The sequence below is a fragment of the Tamandua tetradactyla genome, chromosome 25 (assembly GCF_023851605.1).
Source record: "Tamandua tetradactyla isolate mTamTet1 chromosome 25, mTamTet1.pri, whole genome shotgun sequence".
In the NCBI taxonomy this organism is placed as follows: Eukaryota; Metazoa; Chordata; class Mammalia; order Pilosa; family Myrmecophagidae; genus Tamandua; species Tamandua tetradactyla.
Genome location: NC_135351.1, coordinates 45282677 through 45309063, shown reverse-complemented (window position 1 = coordinate 45309063; position 26387 = coordinate 45282677). Strand labels below are relative to the sequence as shown.

Genomic DNA, 26387 nt, shown 5'->3' with positions numbered 1-26387 from the left:
TGAAAACAACTTACCAAGTGCTAAAACCTTCACCTCACTGAAAAAAATCATTACTTAGGCAGGAGGCTTAAGATGGAAGCTGTAATGATAACTTAAAGGCACTTAGTTCACGTCAGCCCAGAAGCGTGCAAGTTTTCTCTAACTCTTGATTAGAGTGCTGACCTCAGTATCAGATATATAGTGCCATTAAGGATCATGTAATACTATTATTTCTCTTTAAGCAGAGGCAGCCATACCCTCTTGTTATCACCCATCAAACCTGAAAAGGAAGTAGATAGAATATCATAAAACTTTTCTCATAATATTACAAGCCCTAGAAGACATCTTAGTCAAGTCACAGCCTCTGGAGAAAGGGCAATTAGAAATATTTAAAAGTGGCATGAGGACGTCTGCTTCCACTCAGATGTAATATGTGAGGCAGACCCGTGCTCCCGCTGCATTGCGAGTGACTAGAAGTAACAGACCAGGTGCTCGAAAATCCATTTGGGGCGGCCACAGTGGCTCAGTGGCAGAGTTCTCGCCTGCCATGCCGGAGACCCAGGTTCGATTCCCAGTGCCTGTCCATGCAAAAAAAAAAAATCCATTTGAAGTCACTGGGAAGCTGTGACAACAAGGCACCGACAAGTAGAAAGAAGGGAACTCTGAGAGGTAAACTGAACATCTTGAGGCAGGCTTGCCCCGGGACAACTGGGGACTCCTGGGCTAGGCTAAAGGTGGAGAATCAGGCAGAGAAGCAAGAAAAACTAGTAAATCCACAGGCCGTAGAACAAAAGCTTGAGTTCAGAGGCTTCCCAGGAGCCAGATTCTGGAGAGAAGCACTTGGTTTCCTAGAAAAATGGGCAAGTTTTAGAATGCACCAAGCACAGGCTGCAGAGCTCAGCTGAGAGTGGTGGAAGCTCAGAGTGGAGCTTCTGACAGTCTCATAGTTCTAGGGAGTCAAAATTGTGGGTAAGAATGTGCCCACGAGTCAACGTCCCAGGGAGCTGCACTGTTGGGACAGGATGAGCAAGACTTCCAGAACTACCATCACACACATGTCAGCCTGTCCCAACGGGGCCACAGCACAGGGGGAAAACGCGGGAACATGGAAGGACGCCTGACTGTGCAAAGCAAAACAGAAACGTGAAAGAGAGTGAAGAATACGTGTAGAATTAAAATGCATGACAGAAAGGCTGAGAAGGCACTTAATATGTGCCCTTCCTCGCCCCTCCTCGCCCTTCCTCGCCCTTCCACGTCCCTCCAGGTGCCTCCTGACCCCCTCCCCTGCCCCTTCACAGATGGCTGCACAGCGGCACCAGCCTGGGCCTGCCCCCTGCCCCTGCTGGAGGTGCACTGCAGACTGCGGGGCAGCGTGGGCTCCACCCCTTCCTGTAGGGGCAGAGCTGTGCCTCCCTGGCTACCAGTCACTGGGATTTCCCAGCCGATGCCTGCATTATGTGCTTTATGGAACGGCTCCCATTTATTTCCTGCCAGTTCTACAAAGGCAGCTCCACTGTCCTGCCCTTCTAAGGACAGAGACACACAGGAGGGAAGCGACTCGCCAAAGGTCTTTGCAGCTTGCAGAGTCGAGCCCAGACTCACTAGAAATCTGAGCTTACCTGCCATTGTTCATCGTTAACATGTTTCCTGTCTCCCAGTCTCCCAGCTTTATGTGTGTGTGTGTGACTCCGGGAAACCGTGACCTCACTGAGCACAGGCTCCAGCCTAATTCTCTTTACTCACTGAACCAGTGAGGTGGTTATTGAGTGGATGCACACACATGGCTGTTAGTGACAAAAATGAAAGCCTGCAGCCAGAAAATGATTCAGTCCATTTCTGCCTCTTTCACAGCGGACGAGGTACAGTCTCTTCAAATACCCACCTCAGAGGGCCGGGTGCTGAGCATGCTTCTGAGTTCAGGGTAGATAGGACCCGAGGTGAAACACGAGGAGAAAATCTAATCTGAGTACTCGAGTGCGTGCCGGGCACACGCTCATCTGAACCGCAGAGACCATCAAGTGGGACCCAGGGTGAGGGGTCAGGCTCTTTCCGCAGCAGTGATAGCACCCGTGCCCTGTGGGCTTAGTTCAGAACCAGAAATGTAAAGCTTGGGCATTAAAGTAGTTATTTCTGTTATCTGCAAAAAGTCTGTTATTTACAAAAGGAAAAAAAAGGTCACAAAGTAACTGCATTTGCCACCCCTGTCAGACCCCTGTTCCTGCCCGCCCCCCCCCCCCCCCGAGTCCTGTCAGGCCCCTGTGTGCCCACCCCTCCACCCCTTGGACATGTGGCTTTTCCCATCAGCCATCCTAGGGGCTCTCACCCTGCCCTGCCCTTTGGCGTCTGTACTGGTTTGAAACTATTATGTGCCCCAGAAAAGCCATGTCCTTTAATCCTCATTCAATGCTGCTGGCTGGAGCATTTTGATTGTCCCCATGGAGATGTGACGCACCCATTGGGTGGTAACTTATGATCAGATAGATTCCATGGAGTTGTGACTCCACCCATTAATCCTTTAAAGGAGGAAACATTTTGGAGAGAGTCCCTTCGGTGGAGCCACGAGAAAGCCAGCAGACACCACCATGCTCTCATCATGTGCCCTTCCAGCTGAGAGAGAAACGTTAAATGCCATCAGCCTTCTTGAACCCAAGGTACCTTTCCCCTGATGCCTTATACTGGACATTTCTACAGACTTGCTTTAATTGGGACATTTTCTCAGCCTTAGAACTGTAAACTAGCAACTTATTAAATTCCCCTTTTTAAAAGCCATTTCATTTCTGGTACATTGCATCCCAGCAGCTAGCAAACTAGAACAGCATCCCTCTCCCAGGTGGCATTGCCCAGGGGTGATCTTCTGGTTTACTTTCACTAAGAAAGAGCTGCCTCTCTCCAGGAGTAGAGTGTTTCCCTTGGTCTCTCAGGGGCATCAGGCTTCACCCCAAGCCCAGGACTCTCAGTCTGGCTGCCCTCTCTCCTGCCGATGCCCCCCACTCCTGGGCTGAGAGTCCCCAGCTCCACTCATAGCTCCAGAAAGGCTAGCCATGTTCCTAGGCTTTTCCTCAAGCATTCTTGCAAGCAACATCTCTAAGTCCAGAAGCCTGATACAATTGTAAGTTTGCAGCCTGCATTTTCAGCAAATTCACCCACAGGTGAGTGAAAACCATGCCAACCACAAACACTGAGCTCCTTGTAGCTGCCCGTGATTGTACAGCTGTCCATGGGCTTGGCTTCCAACAGGATGAGTCAGACCTCCAGGTCAGGCCCCCACCATGAACTGGGCGACTGACCACTCTTACATAGTTTTAATTTTCCTTTCTCTGTTGACTTACAAACAAGCTTAAATTTCTCCTCTAAAATACCAACCGTCCCCCTTCACCAACCTCCTTCAACACCACGTGAACGAAACCCCTTTAAACCAGACCCCTCAACTTATTGCAATGTAAGTCCAGCCGGGCCATCCTACTGACAGCTCCAGGCTGACCAGAGTCTCTGTCCTTCTCAGCACCCCAAGATCTGCCTGCCCCAGGTCACCACCCTCCCCACACTGGGCTGCCCCTCTTCTGCTTGGCCACCTTTAGTTCCTGCCTCCAGGTCTCTCTACACTTTCTGATAGCTGAAGGACACATGCTCCCTAGTGTCTGCCTCTGTTTTCTTCTTTTCTCACATCATAATCACTCTTGACACCTCAAACATTATCTCTGAGCTTCAAATCCTTAGATGTCTCCCCTACTCCAGGCATCAATTTCTAGGTACCCATGGATGTCTCCATTTGGATGCCTGTAGGTGCTTTTAATCCTTAAATCTGAAACCCAGCACGCAGCATCTTCCCCCAAGCCAGCTCCTGGATTTCCTATCTCTTCTGATGCTGGCTGTATCATGAGAGCCATATTTCACACTTTGTGCCTACCTTCACCTTTCATGATGTCCAGTTCTAAGGAATCAAGCTCAGGAGAAAAGTCTCAGACACATCCCATGTTGAACTGGCCCCAGGTCAAGCTCCTCAATCTCATTCTCTCCTTTGGGTTGCTGAAGAACTCTATTAACCTGTCTTCTGTAGTCAGTCTCTCCCCTACAAGCTTATCGGTAGACATGGAACTCCACAAGAATCTCAAGTACAGCTATGGTTTAAAGAAAAACACCCAAACTTCTGAGAGCACAGGGTATCTACACTCTGTCCTCTTCTACATTTACATCACCAACCCTCTCTCCCTAGCTTCATTCACCTCAGATCCATTTGACCAGACTGTGTCAACCCCGCTCTGAATCACCACTTACATCATTCTCTATGTACAAAATGGTTTCACTGCAGCACAGTACGCTTGTTTGAAGCTATTGTGTACTCCAGAAAAACCATGTTCTTTTAATCCACTCCCGTGGGTGCAGACCTGTTATGCATGGAACCTTTTGATTAGGTTATTTCAATTGAGGAGTGCCCCAAGGTGGGTCTTAATCCTTTTACTAGAGTCCCTTAAAACAGATGAAATTAAGAGAAGCTCGTAGAGTAAAACCTTGGAGAAGCTAGGAGAGACCCCACCAAAGCTCAAAGAGAAAGATTCTGGAACCAAAACCTGAAAGCAATAAAACCCAAGAGCAAAGGACCAGCAGATGCCGGCCACGTGCCTTCCCATGTGACAGACGTGTCTGGGATGCCAGCAACCTGCCTTTAGAGTTCCAGTATCATCCTGTAGATGCCTCGAGTAGGAATTTTCACAGCCTTAGAATTGAAAACTTAAAAGCTAATAAATCCCCATTGGAAAAGCCAACCTGTTTTTTGGTATATTGCATTCTGGCAGCTTTAGCAAACTGAAACACAGTTTCTCCTGTTCAGAAATACACTTTGTGGTTAACTTCGAAGGCTCCTTTTACTAAGAAATCCTTCTGCAAGATCCTTCTGGACACTGGAGATGTCCTGCTGGCCCTAGAGGGCCAGGACAACAATTAGATTTCTGAGTGTCTCCCTTCCGATATTGCAGGATAGGTACAATCAGGGCCTGTCTTGAATCTTTCTCACCATGGATGCTATTGTGATGGCGAGGTTTATGTGTCAACTTGGCCAGATGATGGAGTCCAGTTATCTGGTCAGGCAAGCACTGGCCTAACCATTATAGCAAGGACATTACAGGGAATTAAATCATCAGTCAGTTGATTGCATCTTCAAGTGACCGAGGGGTGTGGCTCCTGAGATATTAATGAGATACATTTAATTCAATCAGTTGAAGGCGTTTGAAAAGAAGTGGTGACTTAAGCAGTGAGAAGGGAGAACTTCCATCTCCACTCCAGCCAGCCCCTCTGGAGGCTTCACTGAAAACATTCATTTGAGTTGCAAAACACCCTGTGGAGTCTGGACTCATGTACCACACAGTTGATGAGACATTTTTATAAAATCCTGTGCAAGTTACAGATATCTCCTGTTGGTTCTATTTCCCTAGAGAACCCTGACTAATAGAGCTTTGGAACCAGTACCAGGAATGGTTCTTAAGAAACAGAATCTTAAAAATAAGGTCTTGTTATTGTTTCTCTACTCTGGTTAGATTCAAAGGCACTAATGACTCTATTTCCAATATCAAATTGGTACTGAAAGTCCACAATGTGAATTGGCAATAGAGATATGCAAAATATCACCATTTGATTATTCTCTCTTATATGAGCCAAAGCTCTGGGTGACAGTGTTTTTGACACCTTAATAGATTTTTGCAGAGTTAAGAGGCATAATGATGTTGACTGGTCATTACTAGGTACACTGGATATAGATATAAAGAAAGAGATGACCTAAAGGCTTCAAACTTGCAACTCTAGTGCCATATGAAAGATGTAAAAGTTTCTAAGTGTGCCCTGAAAGAAAATATTATTTCCTGTGGCCACAGACTTAAGATCTCTGGAAACCAGACCCAGAGTCTCATTGTGTGAGTAGCAGATTAATAATGTAAATTAAATTCTCAACTTGCAGTGTGCTTGCTGTTGAAGTAAGGGCATTGATTGGAAAAGAAGGGGACCCTTAAATTTGGGATGGGGACATATGGATAGACAATGATGGCAGTGGGGACACTGGAACCCTGGATTCTGCTGAGTCTTTGCTAGATAAAACTGTAATGTTCTGCCCTTAGGAAACAGTGGTCACACCTCCAGCCTGCCCTGAGTAAACAGCCACCCAATCTCCAGCCTGCCCTGAGGAGACAGCTATCCAACAACACCCAGACTTCCTTAAAGAAAGAGCCACCTGACCTCCAGGCTGCCCTATAGAGTCTGCCATCTACTCTCCACCTGGAAAAATTACCCCTTCAGTGCCTGCTAAACCTGTAATCACCTCCCTTTAGGAAACAGTCCTCACTCACCTGTCTGGAAAGATTACTCATATTTTACCAGATGAAACTACAACAGAATGCCCTGAAGTAACTGGCTTAAAAGACACTTCTAATTCTTTTTATGAGCCACCCCCACTGCCCTCTTTCTTCCAGACCTATAACTAGACTAAAGTCCCAACAGGCCCTGAAAGGTGAGATACAAAGGGTGACCCCTGGGGAGGTACATTATACTCCAAAAGGACTGCCTGAGTTTTCCAATCAGTGGACTATGTATGAGAATGGATATTAAGGGATAATGGTGGAAGGAAAATAAAGTTGGATCAAGCTGATTTTACTGATATGGGCCCACTAAGCTGAGGTTCTGGATTCAATGTTATCGCTCAAGAGGTCTGAAAGGGTGTTAACAGTTTGGTTGGACGGTTGACTGAAACATGGATCAAAAAGTGGCTGACATTACCTGAGGCTGAAACCCAGAACTGCCCTGGTATAATGTAGCTGAGGGGATCAATGGCTTAGAGAGATTGGAATGCTAGAGTGGATTTATCATGGAAGACCTGCTCACACACCCCAGGAATGTCCAGAGGATGTATCTCTTACCAGGATTTTGAGGAATACATTTGTGAGGCTAGCTCCATTGTTCCTGAAGAGCTCTGTAGTTGCTCTTCTCTGTAGGCCAGATACTAATGTGGGGACTGCTGTCATTGAGCTGTAATCCTTTAACACAATGGGAATGATCAGATCCTGAGTTGGAAGAAGCCACATGGCACTTAATTGCCAAAGACAAGGTGGGTGTGGCCATGATAATGGACAGCAGACTCAAAGGAACAGTCAAAGTAATCTGATTGCAGAGACCTATGAAGTAAAATAGATGGGCAGTCTACTAAATTCTTGTTTGAGCTGGATAACCACAAGAATTCTGGGTCAAGTATACAGAAATCTAACTTAAATCATAAAAGCAGTCATAGCCCCTTAATCAATTCCCAGACTGAGGCAGTTTACAGATACAGAGATTCCTGAATGAGGGGAAGGCCAGGTCTCCTTGGGGGGAGGATGCTATTATACTGCCAAAAATGTGTTAAGCTTCCTCCCAGCCTTCCTCAAAGAGACTTATGGTCTTTCACCAGGGTGACTGTACACTGGGGAAAAGGAATGATCAAACATTTGGGGGATTATTAGACACAAATTGAGAAGTGATATTAATTCCAGAAGACCAAAAACATCACTATGGTCCACCAATCAGACCAGGAGCTTATGAAGTGAGGTTACTGATGGCATCTTAGCTCAGGTCCATCTCACAGTGGGTCCAGTGTGTCCCCAGGCCCACTCTGTGGTCATTCCCCCACTTCTTGAAGCATAATCAGAATAGACATACTGAGCAACTGGCAGAATCTCCACACTGATTATCTGACTCATGGAGTAAGGGCTATTAAGGTAGGAAAGGCCATGTGGAAGCCATTAGAACTAATTTTACCTAGAAAAATAGTAAATCAAGAGCAGTACCAGATTTCTGGAAGGATTTCAGAGATTAGAGTCACTCTTAAGGACTTGAAGGATGCAGGGGTGGTGATTCCACCACATCCTCATTCACTCTCCTATTCGGCTTTTGCGGAATACAGATGGGTCTTGGAAGATGACAGTAGATTATCATAAACTTAACAAGGTGGTGACTCCAATTGCAGTGCTTTTCCAGATGTGGTAGCATTGCTTAAGCAAATTAACATATCTCCTGGTACGTAGTATGCAGATATTGATCTGGCAAATGCTTTTTACTCAATAGATTTTAGAAAGGACCACCAGAAACAGTTTGGATTCACCTGGTAAGGCCAGCAATATACCTTCACTGTACTACTTCAAGGATATATCAACCCTCCAGCCCTATGTCATAATCTTGTCTGCAGGTAACTCAATCATTTTTCCTTCCCCCAAGACATCACACTGGTAAATTATATTGGTGTTATCATGTTGATCTGACCCAGTAAGCAAGAAGCAGGAACTGCTCTAAACTTATTGGTAAGACATTTATGTGTCAAAGCACAGGAGGGTAAATCCATAAAAAATACCGGCTCCTAAAAAAAAAAGAGGAAGAAAATATAGGGTCCTTTCACCTCACTGATATTTCAAGTTGTCCATTGATGTGGGGAGCATGTTGAGCTATCCCTTCTAAGGGGAAGTTAAGCTTTTGCATCTGACCCCTCCTACAACCAAAAGAGTGGCACAATGCTTAGTTGGACTCTGGATTTTCAAGACAGCATATTTCTCATTTGGTATGCTACTCCAGTCTATTTACCATGTGATCAGAAAAGCTGCTAGTTTTGAGTGCGGACTGGACAACAGGAAACTTTGTGACAGGTCCAGGCTGCTGTACAAGCTACTTTGCCAATTGGACCATATTATTCAGCAGATCCAAAGGTCTTGGAAGTGTCAGTGGGAAACAGAGATGCTGTCTGAAGCCTTTGGCAAGCCCCTATAGAAGAATCACAAAGCAGGTCCTCAGGGTTTTGGAGTAAAGGCTTGCCATCCTCTACAGATAATTACTCTCTTTTTGAGAAAGAACTCTTGGCTTGTTCCCAGGCCTTCATAGAAACTGAATGGTTAATCATTGGCCACCAAACGACCATGAGACCTGAGTTGCCTATAATGAGCTGGATGTTGTCTGACCCACCAAACATAAAGTTGGGTATGCATGACAGTATCCCATCATAAAATGGAAATGGTATGTATGAGCTAGAGCACAAGCAGGTCTTGAAGGCACAAGCAAATTACATGTAGAAGTGGCCCAAATGCCCATGGCCTCCCACTTCTTTCACATTACTTTCTCTTTTCCAGTCCACAGCTATGGCCTCTTGAGGAGTTCCTTACAAGTCACTTGAATAAGGAAGAGAAAACTTGGGCCAGTTTACAGATGGTTCTCATGACATGCAGGTACCATCCAAAAGTGGACAGCTGCAGCACTGCCACCCCTGTCTAGACTGCCCCTAAATGACAGTGGTGAGGGGAAATCCCCCAAGCGGGCAGTACTTCAAGCAGTGCACCTGGTTGTTCATTTTCCTTGGAAGGAGCACTGACCACAGATGCATCTGAATACTGACTCATGGGCTGTTCCTAATGGTTTGGCTGGATGATCATGGACTTGGAAGGAGCACGAGTGGAAAACTGGTGACAAAGGGGTCTGGAGCAGAGGTATGTGGATAGAACTTTCTAAGTGGGCAAAAAAACATGAAGATATTTGTGTCCCATGTGAATACTCACCAGAGTGTGGTTTCAGCAGAGAAAGGCTTTAATAATCAAGTGGATAAGATGACCCAACCTGTAGATACAAGTCATCCTCTTTCCTCAGCTACTCTTGCCATTGCCCATTAGGTTCATGACAAAGTGGGCATGATGCTATGAATGGAGATTATGTATGAGCTCAGCAACATGGACTTCTATTCACCAAGTCTGACCAGGCTACAGCCACTACTGAGTGTCCAATCTTCCAGATGTAGAGACCCACACTCAGTCCCTGTTATACACCATTTCCCGAGGTGATCAACCTGCTACCTAGTGGCAGGTTGATTACATGGGACCACTGCCATCATGGAAAGACAGCCATTTGTTCTAACAGGAATAGACACACACATACTCTGGATATGGGCTTGCATTCCCTGCACACAGTGCTTCTGCCAGCACTACCATATGTGGGCTTACGGAATGCCTTATCCAACATCACGGTATTCTGCACAACATTGCTTCTGATTAAGGAGCACACTTTGCAAATAAAATGTGGGAATGGGCACACGCTCATGGAATTCTCTGGTTTACCATGTTCTCCATCAAGCAGCTGGATTGATAGAACATTGAAATGGCCTTTTGGAGAGTCAATTGTGGTGCCAACTAAGTGGCAATACCTTGCAGGGCTGGGACAATGTTCTCCAGGGGCTGCTTATGCTTTGAATCCGTGTCCATTCTATCATGCTTTTCTCCCCATAGCCAAGATTCACATGTCCAGGGACCAAGAGGTGGAAATGGGAATGGCACCACTCACCATTACCCCTAATGATCCACCAGGAAAATGTTTGCTTCCTGTCCCTGTAATTTTAATCTCTGCTTGTCTACCTATATTAATTCCAAAAGGAGGAGTACCCCTTCTACGAGAAACAACAATGATTCCATTGAACTGGAAGTTAAGACTGCCTCCTGGCCACTTAAGGCTACTCATGACCCTGAATCAACAGGCAAAGAAAGCTATTACTTTACTGGCTGGGATGATTGGTCCTGACTATCAAGGGGAAATAGGACTGCAATGACACAATGGAGGTAAAGAAGGGTTTTCATGGAATACAGGAGCTCTCGTTAGGAATCTCTTAGTACCACCATGTCCTCTGATTAAAGTCAACAAAAAACTGTAACAACCCAAGTGAGGCAAGAATACCAACGGTCCAGAAGTTTCAGGAATCAAGGTTGAGGTCACCTCACCAGGCAAAGAACCACAGCCATCTGAAGTGCTTGCTGAGGGTGAAGGAACACGGAATGGGTAACAGGAAAAGGTAGTGATAAATATGAACTATATCCACGTGACCAGTTACAGAAATGAAGGTTGTGATGGTATGAATATTTCCTCATTTTCTTATATGTCTGTGTTTGTACATAAATCAAATACCTTCTTTTCTTATTATCAAATGACACATTGCATTGTTTGTGTTATAGCATTTAAGCTATAGGATATTAAGTTTAGAGTGAATATTACCCAAGGACTTGCACTTCATTCAGGAGAAATTTAGTGTGTTTCCGGTTGTACACAGGAAGTTAAGTATTGTTAGGTGAAAAATTTGTTATTGGTTTTCAAGTAGAGACTAAGTATGGTGTATTGTGATGTGTACAGCTGCCACGTTGACAAGGGTTGGACTGTGATGTTTATGTGTCAACTTGGCCGGGTGACATAGCCCAGTTATCGTCAAGCATGCTCTGGCCTGTCTCTGTAAGGACCTTTCTTTTAGGACAGGGCGCAAAGGAACGCAAGCTGGGCCGTCTGGCTGCTTGTTACGGAGTGCAGCAAACCCTACCGACTCCATGTGGTAGCACTCATCTACAGTCTGGCCAAAGAATTCTGGCTGCGTGATAGAAGATCATTATTGTGCTACAACCAGGTAGTATTATGCTATCCATTTCTGAATTTTACAATCAGTTCTGTTGCACAATTTGTATCCCTTCAGCACTAATGACCTTATTTCTATCTCCTGATGGCCTCAGTTCTTAACTGAAATTCTCCAAGTTCATTCACTAGTGTTAGTTCATATCAGTGAGACCATACAGTATTTGTCCTTTTGCTTCTGGCTAATCTCACTCAGCATAATGTCCTTAAGGTCCATCCATGTTGTTACATGCTGCATGACTTTATTCTGTCTTACAGCTGTGTAATATTCCATTGTATGTATATACCACAATTTGTTCAGCCACTTGTCTATTGATGGAGGCTTGGGCTGTTTCCATTTCTTGGCAATTGTAAATAATGCTGCTGTAAAGATTGGTGCGCAAATGTCCACTTGTGTCCTTGCTATTATGTCCTTTGAGTAGGTACCACACATGGTCTTGCTGGGTCATATGGCAATTCTATACTTAGCTCCCTGAGGAACCACCAAACTGCCTTCCACAGCAGTTGCACCATTGTACATTCCCACCAACAGTGAATAAGCATGCCTCTTTCTCCACATCCTCTCCAGCATTTGTTGTTTTCTGTTTTATGGATAATGGCCATTCCGGTGGGTGTGAGATGATATCTCATTGTGATTTTGATTTGCATTTCCCTTATAGCAAGGGAAGTTGAGCATCTTTTCATGTCCCTTTTAGTCATTTGTATTTCCTCTTCTGAGAAGTGTCTGTTCATGTCTTTCACCCATTTTTAATTGGGTTATTTGTCTTTTTGTTGTTGAGTTGAACAATCTCTTTATATATTCTGGATACTAGATGCTTATCTGATACATCATTTCCAAATATTGTCTCCCATTGTGTAGGCTGCCTTTTTACTTTCTTGACAAAGTTCTTTGATGCACAAAAGTATTTAGTTTTGAGGAGTTCCCATTTATCTATTTCTTTCTTCACTGTGAGGACTTTCCTGGACTTAAATCATCAGTCAGTTTGATGGCATGTATGACTGATTACATCTACAATCAACTAAGGGGAGTGTCTTCAGCAATGAGAAATGTTTAATCTAATCAGCCCAAGGCTTTAAAAGGAGATGTGATGAGTTCAGTAGTCCAAAGAGAGAACTTCCCACTCTATTTCAGCCAGCCTGTTCCTCTTGGGAAATTCGTCAAAAACCTCCAGTGGATTTGCTGACTCACCTTGATGTTTGCTTTTGTGATCACAGGGAAAAGACCAATGCTTACCTGGGACATGGTCCCTCCCTCCACAGTCTCATGCACCTCTATTGTGGACAGAAACATGTTTCTACCTGAAAGCAGGAGGGGAGCATCCTCAAGGCATCATCCATTTAGGATTTCACTTAGTTCTTGCACCCAATAAAACATATCCAAATGCTTAAGAAAGAAGCCTAGTTAGGACAATTATATTCTGTTCTCTCAAGAACCTTCTTCTGTTCCTCTGATGCTTGTTTTGTAGTTGTGAGTTTTCAGTTTTGCTCTTACTAAGGCCATTTGTCACATTTCCGTAATTGTGTTTCGAAATTATTGGCATTCATTGATATTATTAATCCAGAAAATGACTGGAAATGTCAGTTTCACATTCAGTCTTTGATATAGTGATCTTTTATTTTATAAAAAGAAGCTATGCTATTTACATAATATTTCAATTATTCAGTTGTACAACATTAACTCATTTTGTTTTAAAAGAAAGTGATAAGTAACTGGATCTAAATAATTCACTTCAGTATGATTTCCATGGATTTCTATGTTACTTCTATTGCCAGGCATGATAATTTTGCCATTATCTTTATATGATAATATTTTCCCACTGAGGTACACTAAACTAACAGTGCTAAAGGTAATCATGCTATTGAGTTGATTGTCCTGGCTAGGGTTATGTTTAATTGAATGTCTACCTATAAATAACTCAGGTGTCCAAATGCCCACTTTATTGATTAACTCCCTGTTTTGGTTTGCTAAAGCTGCAGGAATGCAATATACCAGTAATGGACTGACTTTTATAAAGGGGATTTATTAAGTTACAAGCTTACAATTCTAAGGCCATGAAAATGTTGAAATTAAGGCACCAACAAGAAGATACCTTCTTGGAGGAAAGGCCTCCGGCATCTGGGACCCCTGCCACGTGGTGATGTCAGCTGTAGGTCTCTCCTGGCTTCTGGTTTCAAACACCTCTCTGAGCTTCTGGTGTCTCAAGGTTGTGTCCTGGTTTCATCTCTCTGCTCTTGGTGTCGGCTCTGAGCTCCCTCTGTTTTCTGCTTTTTATTTTCTTCATAGAGGACTCCAGTAAGAGGATTGAGACCTGTCTTTAATTGGATGGGTCACATCTCCTTGGAAACAACCTAATCAGGAGAAGCCTCGCCCACAATAGGTCTGCACCCACAAGATTGTATTAGAAGAACATGGCTTTTCTGAGGTACCTACAGCTTCAAACCAGCACATTCCCTCCCAAATACAATCCCAGAAAATATAAAGCAAATGTTTAATCTTTGGCAGTGTCAGATGTTTGATTGTGGATAACATAAAGGTCGAAGTGACCTTTGCAAAACAGGCTTGTGGCCAGCTCCCTCCATGCATCTCAGAAACAGCCTGCTAGGAGGCTGTTGTTGGATTTGTAACTGATTGGAATAATGTTCGAGCAGACAAACCAGCTGGAAGCTCTTCATGACAGCGTCTGTTCCGGGTTCACAGCACATATGCGCTGCACCCTAAACGTAGCAGTCACACCCACAGCGGCAAGCTTGCTGGGCGGTGTGCTCTCTGGAATTTTCAGCCCCTTGTTCCAGTTGGCAAAATTCTGCTAGATTTTTATTGCTATGGAAAAATATTAGATTGTTTGCAGTTTCGGTAACTTTGAAGATAAACAAGGAAACAGACCAACAATAAAAGTGGTAAAACCCAAGGCACTGAGATTGTAGACCCGCAGCAGCATATCACAGAAGCAACAGCAGAACACGGGAAAAATGAATAAGTCAATGGTGGTTTTCCATAGAATTTAGCCCCAAGTATCCTCTGTGAGCCGGCTCAGCTGTTTGGTGCACCTTGGAGATGTGACAAATTGTACTAAGAAAGCTGCATGCTATAATTTTGGGTTAGTAATATCTTTCTTACTGTAATAATCTGTTGTTGCTTGATTAATTACAGCCAATAGTTATGTAATTTACTGGTGAAACTAGTACTTTCCAGACAACCAATCTATTGAATTTAGACCAAGCTGATTTTTGTCCCAAAGCAGGATCTCAAGTGAAATTCCAGGTAATTTCCTTTCTAAATTCATACTAGTGACGGGAATATTCTCAGCTGGTAAGGACTGGAGGCCCAGGGGTGGGAAGTCCTCAGATGCAAAACCCTTGGCCGTTACAGGTCACATCGGTGAAGGAGCTTTATGTCTCAGTGTGCTGGCACTGCTGGAACAAATACCACAGACGTGTTAGCTGGGACAACAGGAATTTATTAGTGTGTTGGGGTCTAGCACTTTCTAATCAAGGCATCAGCAGATCATGCTTTCTGTGAAGCCCACTGTGTTTTGGTGGCCTACCAGCAACTCATCGCTCTGTCTCCACCCTTATCTCGTGGCCACCCCTCCACCCATCTGCTCCCTCCTGCTCCCCTGCCAAGATGTCCTCTCCTTCTACGGGATGAAGGTGGGAGCACCTTCGCTAGTGACATCTTAAAGCCCTCCACAGATGGGTTCACACCCAGGACTGGGGTTAGGACCAGACCTTGTCTTTAAGGGGGATATGATGCAGTCCCCAATCCAGGCAGTGGCCCCACTGGCCCAGCCGCAAGACCACCGCCTACTCATGGTGGGCTCTGCAGGGCAGAGACCACGCTTCTGTGCCCAGCACCCCAGGCCAGGGGAGGCTTTCAAAGACGCAGACCCCCGGCACCAACACAGGACGGTCTGACCCTGCAGTCTCCTTTCCATCACGCTTAGAAGAAAAGCTTTCAGAAACTACTCATGACCAAAACTTATATGAAAGTCTCTGAGGAACCATAATTACAGCAGAAACTTGGAAAGATGGAGCTGGTTGGCGGTGGATGGTGTCTTCCCGTAGAGACCTCGGGATCCCTGACTTTCCAGCGACAAGAGCATCTTCTGCCTTCCTCTCACTCTGCCCACTCTCACTCCTGAATGAACACTGTGCAGCGCCATTTTACTTCTGGGCTCTGTGGCTATGGTCTGCTCTTTTCTCATTCCACGATGCTGTCATTCTGGTTGCGTTCTTGCTGGTAGCCTCCAGCAGCCAGGCGAGCTGCACCTGCTGGGGGAACTGGCTGGACGGAAACCACGGCCAGGGAAGAGATCGACGGTAGGGTCAGCATTTGAAGAACTTGAAATAGACACAGCAAGAAGGAGGTGTAAATTATTGGCTTCATCTTCAGTGTTGATAAAATGTAGGGATGTCTTTATTTAAAATGATAATATCTTTATGGATTTCAAAGACTTATGTTTTCCTGAAGATCTCATCCACGTCTCACACCAATTATAAGATTTCTATAAAGATGAGCACATTGCTGTTGGCAAGTAAAGATACAAAACCCAGAATTTTCAGGCATGCAGATTATTGGCATACTTTAAGATGAAAAATTTTAGACCTGTTAAAATGTAGGCAAAGGATGGTTAACTACATGGAATAAGAATTCAAAGTCACACAATTCACAGTGGCTCTGTTTCTTTCTATCCATCCTCTTTACCTTGCAAACCTGTTCAGGTAGATAGAATAGATACTAAAACGATGGCTAGGTTATAAATATTATTACTAAAATTCTTCACTTTTAAAGGATCTTTACAAAAAGTGAAATTAATGCTACCAATTGGGAAAATTGCTTGATTTTTCTGAATAATTCATTTACCTTTAGAACTTCTTGCATGCATGTTATTTTAAAAACATGAAATCTGTTTTTGTATGTCTCAGAAAAAGAAGACACATGGATTTTAACATATGCTTTATAAAACAGAGTTAGGAAGAAGATAGGGAAGTGTTTCTTACACAAACTGCTCAGAAGAATTCCCAGAACAGAACTATTCTGGGCTTTGGTGCCCTTTGGTGCTGTCCCTGAATCTTTAGCTTGGAGCCCACTGCCTTGACCTGATTCTTTCTTTCTTTTGTGCTTTCTGATGGAAACTATTGTGAGCATGGCCTTGCAGGAGAGAGAGAGCTCAGTTTTTGTGTAATGTAGACTAATCTCATTGAAATAGATCTATATTACAGTTCAATAAACCAAGAGGAAAGTGATTAAACAGAAATAAGGGTCTTGTTTCAGGATACGATTGGGGCTCAATTCCAGCCGAACTCTGAAAAGACCGCTCACCCAAGTGCTGAGCTGCCTTGCCCTCCACCCCAAGGTTGGCGACAGTATGGCCCCAGAGTGGTCAAATTCAACCAGAAACTCTCTTCCACTGTGGTCCAACCTAGCAATGAAAGGTAGTGTTTGCATGTCTGACCCACACCCAGTCGAGAGAGGAGCCATGTGAAGGGAACCTGTCAACAGCAGGACCGAAGCTGCAGCTTCTAGGGGAAGATGCAGAGTCTGGGTACGCACTGCTGTTTGTAGCTTCATGCTCTTTGCTCAAGCCGGAGAGTGAAAACAGAGAATCTGTAGTTTCCCATAGAAACAGAATGTGCAATTTTAGAAAGGAAAAATGAAAAGCTTCACGGGAGTGGAGGAAAATGACTCAGACAAAGTTTAGACAATGCAGAGGAAAGGGAGAGAGGGGAAGGGAGGAGACCACACGCGGCCGGCCACTCACCTGGCGTTCCCGGCCCCTGGCTTCTTCCTTCGGAAGATGTTGAGGAAGGTGTTGGAACGGCAGGGCAGCTTGCCGTCCCCGACGTGCATGCGGACGACGTCAGAGGTGGTGAAGGCACTGCGGACGTTCCTCTCGGGCTTGGCGATGATGATGTACATCTTGGGCGTGAACATGCAGCCCAGGGCCACCGTGACGCTGAGGCTGACCGCGAAGCAGGTGGTGATGATCTTGTAGTTGCTCCCAAAGTAAATGGGCACGAAGGCCAGCCAGATGATGCAGGTGGTGTACATGGTGAAGGCGATGTACTTGGCCTCATTGAAGTTGGCGGGCACGTTACGGGTCTTGAAGGCGTAGTAGGTGCAGCTCAGGATGAGGAGCCCATTGTAGCCCAGTGGGGCGACCACGCCCAGGTTGCTGGTGTTGCAGATCAGGTAGACCTCGTGGATGCTGGGGTAGGACAGAATGGGCATGGGCGGCTCCATGATTATCAGGGTCACCACCAGTGTGAGCTGCACGCTGATGAGGATGGATGCGATGACCACCTGGGCCCAGGCGCTCATGAACCGGGGCTTGCGTGTGCAGATCTTCTTCTTGCTGCCCGCAAGGATGCGTGCTATGCGGTTGGTCTTGGTCACCAGGGCAGAGTAGCACATGGCGGAGGAGAGGCCGACCAGGAGGCGCTGGAGGTAGCAGGATGTGATGGTGGGCTTGGCAATGAGGGTGAAGGGGCACACATAGCCAAGGAAGATACCAGCCAGGATGATGTAGCAGAGCTCCCGGCTGGAGGACTTGACCACGGGCGTGTCCCGGTACAGCACAAAGATGAGGGTGACGAACAGTGTGACCAGGATGCCCATGCAGGAGAAGGCGATGGCGATGATGGATTCCACATTGCTCCACTCGAGATAACGCACGGGGATGGGTTCACAGCCTGTGGGAAGGAAAGCAGATTTATAAGGAAGCCAATAGTCTACTGAGCTGTGAGGAGAACGCCTACTTGCTACTGGAGGCAGAGCTGTATGAGCAGTCCATGGTTCATGGTTTTGTGAGGGTTTTAAAAAAATGCCTCAATATTGTGTAACAACACAGCTGGAAGTTCATGTCCCTGGACCTAATGCTTGTAGAAGCTGTTATGGGTTGAACCATCTCTCTAAGATATATGTTCAAGTCCTAACACCTGGTCTTGTAAAATCACAGTCCCCATGGAAATAAGGTCTTTGAAGAGAGAATTAGCTACAATGAAGCCAAACTGAATTAGGGTGGATCCTAATCGAAAAGGTCCTTATAAGATAAAGGAATTGGGTGCAGACACCATGGAGAAGGCCATGTGAGGATAGAGAGGGCAGAGATTGAGTTATGATGCCACAAACCAAGGAATACCCAGGATTTCCAGCAAACCCCAGAAGCCGAGAGAGAGAGGCACGGACAGGACTCTCCCTGGGCACCTTCCAATGGAGCATGGCCCTGCCGCCATCTTGATTTTGGACTCCTAGTTACAGGACTGTGAGACAATCAATTTCTGTTCCTTTAAGCTACCTGGTGTGTGTTATTTTGTTAAAGAAGCCCTAGAAATCTAAGATGCAAGCCTAAAGTTACATAATTGAACCAGAAATAATCTTTTCCTTCAAGAGCAGAATTATAAATGGATGGCACTCTTGCTTCTACACTTTCTCACGAAAATATTTTTTAGAAATAGGGAAGCTAAACAGTTTCTCTAGTGAAGGTTAAATAATGATAATATAATAAAGTGAGTTAGTAAGAAATAAACTTAAAAAAAAATTAGTTTCTATTGTCCAGAGGCAAGTCCAACTCATATAAAAGTATATTTTTGCTCAGCAGAATGTTTTAAACACATATCTAATTTCAAGATTAGGAATTAGAAGAACCAGCATTCTTCCAAAATTACCACATAACCCTATATGACTCACATTAAGTCCTACTCACTTGGTTAATGAGTGACCCAAACCTGGCATCCAAGGACCTTGGCATTAGCTGCCTCTATAGACACACCAAAGACGAAGGGATGTGCATGCATCCAGCTCTCAACAGGGAGACTAGCTTACCCTCTCCCTCTACAGGGAGAATAAAGAGTCTGCTTGGTATCAGGGTGGGAGAAAAATCTCTTGAGCCCTGGAGACATCCCCTTCATAGGAGTTTATATTTGGTGTCAGCCAGTATTTCCCAATTGTAAGAATAAAAATATTTCCATACATTTGGGGAAAGATTCATTGTTCTGTAGCCATGGTAACAGGGAGCCACCAGCGCCAGTTTTAAACCTGTCCAATCAACAGCAGCTTGGCGTGGCAACCTTGCTTTCATAAGTTCAACAATTAAGTGTCTGCCCTGGCCTCTGAGAATCAGCCGTTCAGGGACAAATGCACTTCCATGAACAAGCCTCACCTGAGTGCTCACTTTCCTACAGGTGATGGTGACCAGCTTCTACCTGGCAAAGCCCACCACCCTTGAGCTCCACACTTTCCAAACACCCATCCAAGACCAGCAAGACTCTCTTATAAACGTGAGCAATAAATTCACTTTTTGTTCTCTAATTCTAGATTATTTCCTAATAATCTTAATTCTTTCCTAATTCTAGGAAAGTTAGTGCTACCAACTTTCCCCATTTCTGGAGATTCCATCAAGATCACTTTGAAGACCCCCCCATTTGGAAGCATTCAGTGTCCAGAGACACTGCACCTCCACAATCACTCACGGCCCCTTGCACCCTGACTCTGTCCTGGCTACTACGCTGCTCAGTCCTGGCAAAGCTCAGGGCTCTGACTCTAAAGGTTCTGAGCTATTGTTGCAGAATTTATTTGGTCATCTTGGGATCTGTAACCATGCAGGTCTTCATATTAAATTTAGGTCTTTGTGCAATTAGGCTTATATCTTCGTAGTAAGTAATTCAACCTTCTGGTTTGGAGCCACAACATTTGGTAATTATACCTAGATCTTTTTATAAGATCATCAGATCTTTTGCTTTAGATATCTACAATTTGATAAATGTTGTTTTCGTTAATCTGTTAATGGAAATATCACCTGTTGTTCCTTACTTTGCTTTAGCTGTTGTTTATCTATATGTATAAAGTCCTGCTTCAAGTGTTTTTGTTTTATTTAGAATTGCCTTTTCCATTGACTGAACAAGGTAGTAGACCACTGAGATCAGATGGAGGCATAGACCCAATAAATTTCCAATAAAGGCTGGCCCTGGAGGCTAATGGTTGGAGATCATTCAACTGATGACCAGTTGGGGAAAAGCGATTGGTCTAAGCAGGCCTCTGTTCCTAGAAAACCTGTGTGAGGGTGTCTTGGTTTGCTAAAGCTGCTAGAATGCAATGTATCAGAAATGAATTGGCTTTTACAAAGGGGATTTAATAAGTTACAAATGTACTGTTCTACGGCCATTAAAATGTCAACATTTTAGGCATTAATGAGATGATACCCGGGCTCTGAAGAAAGGCTGCCGGCACCTGGCACTCCTCTGTCAGCTGGGAAGGCACATGGCTGGCGTCTGCTCGTCCTAGCTCCCTGTTCATGCCTCTCAGCTTCCGACGTCAGAGGCTTCCTCCCTGTGTCCTTCTCTTAGTGTCTGTGTGTCCTCTCTTAGCTCTTCTGGGGCAGACTCTGGATTTCATCTCTTAGCTTCTCTGGGCTCCCTCTAGCTCCTGGGTCCGTCAGGTTCTGTGGTCCTTGCTTAGCATCTTCCGGGGTCATTTCTGTCTGAGCTTTCTCCAAAGTGTCTCTCTTGAAAGGACTCCAATAAGGGGATTAAGATGGGCTTTGAGTGGGTGGGGCCACATCTCCATGCAGATAACTTAATCAAAAAGTCCCACCCAACAATGTCTGCCCACGCAAGATGGGATTAAAAGAACATGGCTTTTCAGGGGTACATATCAGATTCAAACCAGTGCAGATGATACTTCCTATCTTGCCAATTTGTAAACTATCACATCTTCACCTTTATTTAATTAAAAAGTGTGAATCCTTATTTAGGGTCAAGCACTGTTGGATTATTGTGCGGTGCCTTCCTGTAACTTCCTACTCTCTGTTCACAAACACACATTCTGGATGGACAGACGTGACCTTTCTCCCTGGTGTCTCTATCCAAGTCTCAAACCCTTCCTAGAAGAACTTCTGCTTCCTCTTAAAGTCTTACATTCTTTAATCCTAACTTTGGTCATTGCTTTGATAAATGGTCATACATGTAACCTCTCTGTCATCCAGCTCCATATAGAGAGATTTATAAATATGATAAGGGGGGCTTTTGATAAGTCAAAACAGTAAAAACTATTTAATAGGGGCTTTAGAAAAATTAGGAGATGAAACGTCAAACAGTTAATAGTAAGCTTCTCCACTTGGCATATTGCATCTGCAAAATAACATTCAAATTTCAATATGGTCTCTCTTGAGGACTTCATAATCTCTGAAAGCTCCCCATTTTGCACTTCTACCTTTTCCTATGCAGCTGGAGCAGACTTTATAAATGAATTCCCCTTTTCCTTGGTTTTCATTGGAAAAAAGGATCACATTGTAAAATTACTAGAACATGAGTCAGACCCATAGATGTTGAACTAAAACCCTGGCCTAGAGCCAAGTAAAGGTCTATAATTAATGATTTTCCTAAATTTCAAATACAGGCAAAATATTTGTTAAAGAATTCAGAATTTTTTAGATACTCATTTTTCTGTGCTACATATTTTTAACAATTAATTCAATTAATAATTAGCCTCTCAGATGGAGGAAAATGTTTAAAAGCAATAGAGAAGAAAAGAGAATATTTAAATAACACAGCTGGGTAAAATATGAAAATACATAAAGTGATTTCAAGAACTCTACCTTTAAGGTAAGATTAAATAAGGATTCAAAAATTTTAACTAAATAAAGATGAAAAATAGACTTCAGGGAACTTTAAACATTTCTGAGGTAGAATCAATGGTTCACAGGGGAGGACCATGTCACGGGCTCAAACCAGAATTAGGAGATGCAATAGAAAAAAAAGACTCAAGCTACTTCTAGCCAGATCACCTGTATGTGGCTAGAACTTCTGGATGGCCTTAAAAATAACTAAGTTAAAAATCAATATAATTATGGCTCTTCAGCTAAATAACTAAAAGGGCCTCTACTCTCTTTGCTGGGGGCCTACAGATAAGGCACCTGTGGATGCTACAAGCAGAAGGGTCATTTAAAGAACCAATGTCCTGTACTGACTAAACTCAGAAGGACACTTACACAAAATCTGTGCAATGACTCAACCCCATGACCTTGGCACCCGAGAATTCCCGTGGATATGAGTGTCCTTGGGTCCTCCCTTCGATCCACTACTGATAGAACACCAGACCCCTTAGGTTAATAAAACCACTCAGAGAGTGAAAATTTCTAACAGCCTCATGTCCCAACATATAGCTGATTCTTTGAGATGATTATTCAAAACATGCTCCCTTATCCTCTGAAAGCTGCAAATTCAGTAGGCACTGTCTGCTTCCAGCCCAGTAGACTGAAGATCCCACACGTGATGAAGCTGCAGCTGCTCTAGACATCGGGGAGTCTGGTCTATGCCAAATTCAATACCGTGTCAAAGAAACGCTTTTAGTCCCAGAGTTACTGTGGACAGAAGACTCCACAGAAACAGGAAAACTGATCCATTCCTGTTCGAACCGTCTCAGACCCCAGCTCTAGATGACACAGCAATTGCAGCCGTGTGAAAAATCCCAGGGCAGGGGCCCCACCAAACTGTGCCCAGCTTTCCAGACCTCAGGAAGAACTGTGACATAACAAATGGGTGTTATTCTAAGATGCTGAATTTGGGGTAGTATGCAACACAGCAATCGATAGATAATTTACCCATTAAAGTCAACTTTAATTCAGGAGCCAATGCTTAGTCTCCTTGCCTAAAGAGAATTGCTAAACTAAATTAGTCAAAACATCTTCAGATCTTGCAATAGTTCTTTAAATCTAAAGTAATAAATCCTTATTACTAATAGAAACCACCTTACATTTTCTAGTAACTAATTAACTAATTATGAATTATTGCTACTTCTCCTTCCCGTATGACTACCCACTCATATAATAGTCATAATCCAGCAACTGTAGAATCCTTATTCAATGAAGGAGAATTCCGGGATCATATTCATGTCATTCAAAGATGTGTTCCTGCCCGGGGCAGAATTCTGGACGCTCTAGTACTAAACTTGACTTAATTGTGTTCTCTTATGGATCCTACACTAAAAATAAAAAAGGTAAAATAGCAGGCTTAATAGACAGTAGGTAGTCCAGAAAGTCTTGTAAAATCTAATAATTCACCACAATCTAAATTTTTCTAATAACTGAATTGCAGCCCTCTGTTTGACATATTAAATTGCTAAATTAAAGAGCAGCTTTAATTTACATGAACTGGGAGAGGGTATATTTCAGAATAATTCACTTATTTAATGTGCTATGGAAACAAATGCTTTTGTAAATGTCCTCAGGTACTTTTTAAAAACAAACAATAATATTACTGGATGTCTTAATGCTACCTGAAATAATTTGATCATAAAGGTTGAGACTCACAGCAAATGAGGTGCCATAAATACTATAAAATACTTAAGAAATATCATAGAACTATTTTAGACATCATCATGCTAAATTGTGCTGACTAAAAGTTCTTATGCAAGGGTCTCCTATAAAGTGACAATAATAAATCATGTATTAATAACAAATCCACAGAGAAGTTTAAGGATTCAATTATAGATACACAAAGTCTGTCCATAAACATTCTGGGAAGAAACTCCAGGATGAGTATGCTACAAGATCTGAGAGGATAATACATGGCAGCACAGAATGGCCATCTTGCGGCCCAGCAAAATATCTAATGGATGCTGGATGACATCTTCCATGAAATGAGTCATTTCAGCAGGGCAAATGGGGTAATAATTAAACACTGAAGGAAAACTTTTCCAGGATAGCAGAAGACTTGGCCAGTCCATGCCTCATCTGTCAATGGGATAGTCTAGAAAATTGTGAAGGTGGGCCATGGACTGGCACGAACCCGAAGGAACGCTTTGCGCATCTCCAAATGGATTTTATTCAGTTGCCCCCTCTACAGTTTATGAAAAGGCAGTAGTTTAAACATTGTGTTTGTTTTCTCAAAGGGCAGAAGCATTCCCTGTCGCAAAACCATGAAGCTCTCAGGAACTAAAATACATTAGACTTTGTATTTCTCAGCTAGACATTCCAATCTGTCAATGCATTGATTTGCATCCATTTTAATTGGAGCAGCTATTCATGAATTTAAACCATCTAGGCCGTCTTCATTACCCTCATTCTAAGGAAAAATGAAAGGAACCTGCATTTTTCCCAAAGGTTACACCCATTAGTGGTAAACCGAGGTCCTGCAGAGAGTCTCCAGAAGTGGACAGCCACGGATGTTGACTGTTGACCCAAGAACCTTGGAGGAAACTGTTGGCCACATGAGTAGACAGTGACTTTACAAGACCACATGAGAAAAGATCAGTGCATATTTCCTATTCTCCTCTGTAGCTCTTGCTTACCCCTACTTCTCTTCTTCACTGATTTAAAGTTATCCTAATAAAGTTATATATCTGACCTATTCTTTAACCTTCACCTTACTTGAAACAATAACTTGCCTAAGCCTGTACTTTACTAGAGACAATCATCACTTTAGCTCAATAATTCAGTCATATCAACCTACCGCTGGTAGAATAAATTTGAGAAATAACATGGAAGTATGCTACACAAACTTTTCCAACAATGATGCTCTTTGTACATGCAAATATTTTATGATTTAATATACTTGAAAGGATTCAAAAGATTCCAAAGAACATACACATATAATGTGTTATTAAAAGGGAAATGGTAGAGAATAGGAAGAGAAAGGGCACAGGTCAGCATCAAGAAGTCAGGAGAAATCCAGGGACACGCTCTCTACAACCTCATTTGTACCTATTTCAGATTGGACAGAGCGGGCTACCAAGCTACCATGAATACTAGATTTGAGACAGCTGAAAGCAGAAGTTCCCAGGGGGTCTTTTTATGCCCCTCAAATCATGTAGCCAAGACAGGCTGTCTAATCAGTTAGAGCAGGGGAAATCCATTATTAAACAAATTAACCTGGGTTGATATCAAGGGAGTTCAAACTTTCCACAGCACATCATAAATCCCTCTGCCCTTAACACGGCCAAGAGTCCAAGAGAGACCACAAGCTCCTCAGGGCAATCACAGAGCTTGCAAGCCAGTCTGTGAAGTAAGCCTGTCCTACACAGGATGCCAGACACGATGAAGGAGACTGTCCTCATTCTGGAAGGGAACACAGGGAGGCTCGTGCCGTAACAGTAAGAGTTTGTCATAACAATGCTCAGAAACCATTTCCCTCCAACTTCTCTCTGATTTCCACACTTCTGGTGAGAAGCCTAGGCTCCTTTTCCGTTTGGAATCAGGCTCTTTGATGCCAAAAAGCAAGGTCATTTTTCTATAAGAGTATTGGTAAGACTCACAATGGAAGACCTCCAGGGAGGAAAACACATGACACCGAGTTTCCTTATTACAACATATTAGATGGTTTTAAATAATTTTAGTGCTCTCATAATGTTGTATAGTGAGACAGGCATCCATCTCCATGTGGGAGATTAGCCCCGATTAAAATGGCGCCTAGTAGTGGGAGTGATGCATTGGTGAAAGGGTGGGAAAGCATAGAAGGGTGCAAACAAGAGGAAACCTAGCATTGCAAAGCTGGAACTTCCTTCTAGCTGGAGAAAGAAGTCATTTGTGCGTTTCTTTCTAGGTCATCTGGATTCCAGGTAAACAGCAGAGAGGAGCATCTATTAATTTAAGTCCAGTAAAGAACCTCTTCCTCAAGAAAAAGTGTCCAAACAGGGACCACATGATGTGAAAGAGGACACAGATTCTAACAGAGGAAGTGTGAACAGCAGGGAGCTCGAGTCCAAAGGAAGGTTGGAAAAGCTTTCCTAAGCCAGGCCGCTGTGTGCAGCTCTGCCGTAAATGGCAGAGAGAGAGCTTTGGCCGGGGGGCATCCAATCTCGGATTCTCATTGTCATTTCTCTATTAACTGTGTTCACCTTGATGAACTTGGGTGAGTCCTTCTCTTCTGATTTTCCCAACTTAACAAACATTTATTGAATATCACTGATGGACAAGGCGCCAGGGAATGACCCAGAGCAGTATTCTCAATAGGTGGGTAAGAGCTCAGTGCTTTGAAAT

At 43.8% G+C, this 26387-nt stretch overlaps 1 protein-coding gene and 1 long non-coding RNA gene across 2 annotated transcripts in view; one reads left to right on the top strand and one right to left on the bottom strand.

Moving 5' to 3' along the window:
- GRM1 (glutamate metabotropic receptor 1) overlaps window positions 1-26387 on the bottom strand; it is a 214618-nt gene that overhangs the window by 8195 nt on the left and 180036 nt on the right. Inside the window, exon 6 of the mRNA XM_077143401.1 lies at window positions 17175-18105. Within this exon, the coding sequence (XP_076999516.1) occupies window positions 17175-18105 (931 nt within the window). The remainder of the gene's footprint in view (window positions 1-17174; window positions 18106-26387) is intronic.
- On the top strand, window positions 11210-26239 carry LOC143668837 (uncharacterized). Its single transcript, XR_013168578.1, has 3 exons — window positions 11210-11407; window positions 19597-19692; window positions 25951-26239. It is a non-coding gene; the product is annotated as an uncharacterized LOC143668837 (long non-coding RNA).